At 38.1% G+C, this 6,000-nt stretch overlaps 1 protein-coding gene across 1 annotated transcript in view; it reads left to right on the forward strand.

Moving 5' to 3' along the window:
* The first annotated feature begins 3,003 nt into the window (after positions 1 to 3,003).
* afap1l1a (actin filament associated protein 1-like 1a) overlaps positions 3,004 to 6,000 on the forward strand; it is a 34,409-nt gene continuing 31,412 nt past the window's right edge. The window contains exon 1 of the mRNA XM_079249798.1: positions 3,004 to 3,103. Coding sequence (XP_079105924.1) covers positions 3,082 to 3,103 — 22 coding nt within the window. The 5' untranslated portion in view covers positions 3,004 to 3,081. The remainder of the gene's footprint in view (positions 3,104 to 6,000) is intronic.

Here is a 6,000-nt window from a genome sequence, read left to right on the forward strand (position 1 = left end):
TGCCAAAAGCCTGCAAGCTTAGAGTCTGATTAATGTTTGTAGGAAGTGTTGGAAAAACAAAACAGATTCACAGAGGCTCCACTTGCAAACTGGATAAAAAGCTGCAAATGTTTTACTGATGGATGCAACCTGCATAAGGAACCTTAAACCTCATGGCATAGGAGGTCAGAGCAGGTTTGTAGATGATAAGAAACAGTTTTATGCAGCAATAATATACAATGCTTTATGTAGTGTCAAGAGAGATACCCATACTCTGGGGTGTTTTAAATGGGAAGGATCATGGATGTGATAGCTTGTCATTCTTCTCTGACAGTAAAAGAGGTACAGTAGGAGCACATTTCTGTCTCCTCAAGGCACAACTTGGACTTATGTTCCCAGTTAAGTTCAGGACTTGAAGGTAACTGGTCTGAAATGTGCATTTAAGTGGTAAGTGGAACATATATGTTCTGTTTACAAATACAAAAAAAACAAATAATTGTTTTGTTTTGTGCGGAAAAAAAAAAAGTTAATAGGTAAATTTCTGCATTTAAGCTGAGGTAGGTAATGTTTGGGAGCTAGCAAGATGTGAGAGTAGCTCCCTGTCTTGGCTCCTTCCCCTCAGGTTTTGCTTCTTGAGTGATCCAAAGTATTTTTCTTACCTCCGCCAAGGAGGTTATGTTTTTACCGGCGTTTATCTGTTTGGGTTCAAGATAACTCAAAAGTTTATGGATGAATTTTATTTCAATTTTTGCGAGTTGTTGGAAATCTAAAAAGGAAGATTGTCTGGATCACCGTTTGGATCCAGGAATTTTTTAAAGGCTGTGGTGGAGGTTTGCGCTCTCCAGATGTATTTCTAGTTTGCAGCTTTTTCAAACAATATTTCTCTTTCTCAGCTGTTTAGTGGATTGAGGCGAGTGAACCGAGCCGGGTCAGGAAATCCTTCCTGCATTTTCTCAGCCGTGAAGAAGCTTACAAAATATAAGAAAAGAACAACTTCAATTCAGCCTGTTTCAACATGTTGTTTGGTCTGAATTTTTACAGATTTACAGTAAACTGAGGGGGTCTAACTATATTTTTTTATTGTTCATGTTTATAAAATGTACAGACTACCATCAGGACAAGGAACCACTTCACCCAGAGTAAAAAAAAAAGCAAGATTACCAACCCCACTACTAAATGAGTATTCTAACGAAAGAAATAAAAGGCTAATTTCAGTTTAACTTTTCCATGTAACTGACAAATTACCAAGAAATATAGCCAACAACACTCCTGCTCCATACTAAATACAAATACGACTAAACCAATTTCTTTTCTTTTATTCTGGATGTTCTACGTACATGTTTTGGTCTGTTTTGTTGTGCAGTACAGCTGGTGTAGTTTAGCAGGATCTACTCTTATGCTATAACCAGCAAAAAGGGACAAAGACAAAGAAAAAGCTGCACCGCCTACTGTGCTGTCTCTTTTTATGAATCTTTCTGAAAACATTCATGATCTCAAACCTTGAAGGTGAACTGAGAACTCTACACTGACCTCTAGTTAGATGTGTTTTGTCACAATCATGCCAAAGCAGAGCACACACAGGAGTTTATTGACAGTGACACTTTGAATGTATGAGCCATAATATTGAAAAGCCTATTATGCTAAATTTGGTCATATGACTAGGGTCTACGAGTACAGTTCAGCCTGTTTTATTGTAACTGCTGGCTTCTGCTTGCACTGATGTTTATACACTTTTGAACAGTGTGCTAGAATCAAGCAAAGGCAGCAACCAAACTAGTTTTCTTGCAGAAGAACAGTAAGGAGTAAAATAAATAAAATGGCTGGATGGCAAAAGACTATTATAAACACTGCCAACTGTCAACACTCGCTTTTAGCACTAAATAGATTTTTTTTTTTCTTTTTTGCAGATAAAGGTCTTTAACCTTATAATGCTGTACGTTTCTGAGAGCTATTGTTTAACATTATGGTAAGAAATAATAAAAAGAAAAAAAAAACAAAAAAACTTTACTCTGTACCTAGTGGTAACCTCCAGCGGTTAAAAGTGAACCCTATGTAGAATTGCATAAAACTGCAGTTCCCCCTTCATCCACTAGGGGCTGCAAAATAGAGCGAATCCCCATAGACTCCCATGTTAAAAAGGCCAACTTCACAGCAGAAAAAAAACATGTTTACAGCCTGGTTCAACAATCCATTTTCGGTTTAATAAGTCAGGTTTACCTTCATGAAAACTGGGAGAAGTGAATTTTTTTCTAACTTGCCCATTTAAAAGTAATTTCATCTAAAAATTCTGCATATTTTGGGGCATGTCCTTTTGATTGACAGGTACCTGTTCTCCCGCTTGAAGTCAGAAAAACATAGAACAAGAGCAGTTTTTAGCCGGTTAACACCGTGACTTAGCTATAACCCCCTTACCTCCGTTCGCTGGTTAGCTCCTGTTATCTCCAGGTTAGCTCGGTAGCTCTTAGCTACAGGCAGCTCGGAGTTCACTAGATGTCAATCATCCACCATGATGCTCACAGCCCCCTTCTCAGCTCCACCTCTTTGTCCATATTTGGACAACACATTATGTCCGGGCGAGACGACACGCATGCCCCTGCCAAGATGGCGATAGTAGGAACTGCCCATCGAGCTTCAATTCAGGTCTTCAGAAACCTATGGGTGACGCGGCGCCACAGAGGCTCCATCCATCTTTTTATTCACTCCCCACACAGTTGTCATGAAGGTAAGCCTGACCTATTAAACCAGAAATTATTTTTGTACCAGGCTGTTAACATGTTTATATCTACTATGAAGTTGGCCTTTTAAACATTGGAGTCTATGGAGATTTGCTCCGTTTTGGTGCCAGCCTCTAGCGGATGAAGGGGGAACTGCAGTTTCATGCACTTCCGCATCGGCTTCACATTTAACCGTAGCCGGTTGCCGCCTGATTTATATGAAAACATACAGGGTGAGCTTTAGGACCCAGCAGAGAAGAAACCTGTTGATCAGCAGTGAACCGTGTATCTGTCAGAAGCAGCAGAATGCAGCGCCGCACGCGCCCGCACACGCATTCAAACATGGGTTCGCAGTAAATTCAGCAGTCCTGACAGCACAACCACCACAATGGATACAAGCAGCTCTAAATGTAAGTGTAATTCTTTTTCAAATATTTCACTTACTGCTGCAGAGTGATCTGAGTAAACTATTGTGACTCCTAGTTTAGGCGGATTTATATCTGCACGTGTTTTTTATGAATTGGCTGATTATTCTATGAAGATGGCAACTTCATTCAACACACCCAAATGCGTGTTTCACCCTTCTTGTTCTATTTACCTAACTTTACTGAACTGACAAGCCCCTACTGGATGCAAACCTCTTCAGTAGCACCTTATAATACTTTGGCATCTTATCATTTTTATTTGTTTATTTTATTTACATGTCCCCTTGTCAAGGATTTAGGAGACATACACACACACATTCGTGTTTTGAACATTAAATTTGTGTGTACCGGTGTTCCCACCAGCTGTTTGGAGAGCCAGGAAATACTCATGCAGATCCAGTGTTGATTGTTTCTCTAGAAAGCGAATTCTATTCGTATAAAGTCAAGGCAAATATCTGCAAGTAGTAATTAGATACATAGACTGGACAGGCTTGCTTGTAATTGAACGCTTAGGAGAGAAATTCATGTGCTCATGTGTTTAAAACAACAAACAAAAAACAAACTGAGAATAAAAAAAAAAAAAAAACGTGTTTCCACACCATATGTTTTCTCAGGGAGGGACTAATTTATCCCCTGAACAAGGACACTGTTCCCACATTGCTACAAAAAAAAAAAAAAACAACAAAACAAATACACTTCCTCTCTTTGGGCTTAAAATAATTATTGATAATGTTTAATGAGAACTTTTGCTGGATTTCAGCAATGATTTGAATTATTCCAGTGTCAGGCTGATGTGATAAGTTTGTTTGTTCTGTTATTACACTTGTGTAACGTTGCAAGTCTTATTTCCAGCTGCAAGGCTGGTAAACATGTGAAAGTGATTATAATTTTCAACTTAATTAACATTTTTCAAACTCGTCTAACTAATGCTTAAAGGAATGGGCACGAACTGCAGATGTGGTGCTTTGTCCTGTTTCCAGAGAAAACACACACTTTTATGCACATTAGTCACTTTTGTCTCCCATCCCTCTATCCTTCCTTTTCTTACAAGTATATAAACATAACATTGATGTTATTGTTACCCATGTATTTGGTTTGTATACAAAGTAGATGAGGAAGGAAGTCTTAAGGTCGTATCCAGGGTGGGAGCAATCCTCATCTGTCATTCCTATCTGTTTCAACACACACACACACACACACACACACACAGGAATGTCACTTAACTGGCAAGCTGTGTGTTTGGGTAAACGCCACCAGAGTAAACAAACAGTGATCTCTGGGGATCACTCGACTCTTTTTTTATTGTCTCGTTGTCTGCTGATTGGCTGCTACCATATGACTTTTACTTGATCTGTCTTGAATAACATGATGACTTGTTCCAAATACCTAATTAGTTTGCTTTCCAGCTGTTTGTTTTGTTTTGTCACAATGATTGTTGACCCAAGACAATTCCACCTGTAGTGATATTAATCAGTGGAAATTTGTAATGTTAGCTCATTTTGCAGTTTAAGAGTGCAGAAAGGAGAGAAAAACGGTCAAAGAGTAGATGCTGGTATATGGAGTCCCAGTAAAACCACTGCACATAAGCTGGGTACATGCATAAGAATTTAGTAAATCTGATTACATATTTTTTTCTGTTAGAGACCCCGGACTAGAAGATTAAAAACTGAACAGTTTTGATCGTACTGTGTGTGGTGTGCTCTGATAATGGTAGCACAACACACACATAACGATTCTGTCCCACAGCTGATCTAGAATCTGGTCCTATGAGTCAAAAATCTCGCGTGGTAAAATGTGATCTGAGAAGAAAAACCAACATGAAGAATGGCATCAACCGGAACACCCAGCATGGAGGATGACATGCAAGACGAGGGAGCGTGATGACAAACTTGATAGTCTACTGAACGAGCTCGGCCATGCTTGCTCTTGTTTTTACCTGCTTCCACCGATCTGCTTGGATCAATTCCTGCTTGTTTGTTTCCCAGTCAGCTCACTCTCTTGATTGGCTACGTTGCGTTTGATAATCTTCGGATTTTGTTCACACTGAAGGTACTGAAGTGGCACTACTGAGGGAGATATGGATGCAACACATCGGTGTGTGTATAGGTCAATTCTGAAGTTTTTATTTTGTCTCTTATGAATATTGCTTCGTCCTCCTTCTTCTGTTAAAGAATTGTGATTTTTTTTTTTTATTGTCTTAAAATCTGATGAAATGGAAGGCGAACATTCAGACTGTGGTTGCTTGTGAAACCTTTGAATATGCATCTGATTTGGTACCACATTACAAGAAACATTACAGATTTTTAACTCAAATGTAAACGCTCCCTTTAGAATGGACAATTAAATTCTAACAATTGTTTAACACAAAAAAAGTTATACCAGGGTAAACCTCAGATGTCCAAGGGAAAGTGAATGCAGCATAGGTTCTAGGGGTGAGAAAATCGAATTAAAAAATCAAATATCTGGATTTTTTGCGCCACAATTTTGAAATTAATTTTTTTATTTTTAAAGAAAATTGATTTTTTTTTTTCAAATAAATAAAAATAATCTATTACAACATTTTTGTCATTTTTATTATTTTTATTGATCTTTTTACTTGTCTTCTTGGGCATCATAGCAGCACAATGACGGTCTGGCTACTGTGTTGTTTTTTCCTGATTGAAATCAAGAAAAATGACGAGCAAAAAGAGTTTTGTAAACTTTTTTGTTTTGTTTTTCATCTACAAAAATCAGCAATATCAAAGAATTGTGAGAATCACAATTTTAAATTGAATCGACACCCAAAAAAATCTAAATCGAATCGAATTGGGACAAACGCATATCGTCACAGCCCGAATAGGTACTTCTTTATATTGCTCTATATCAATATGACCATATTCCTA

This window comes from Telmatherina bonti, assembly GCF_933228915.1.
Source record: "Telmatherina bonti genome assembly, chromosome: 12".
In the NCBI taxonomy this organism is placed as follows: domain Eukaryota; kingdom Metazoa; phylum Chordata; class Actinopteri; order Atheriniformes; family Telmatherinidae; genus Telmatherina; species Telmatherina bonti.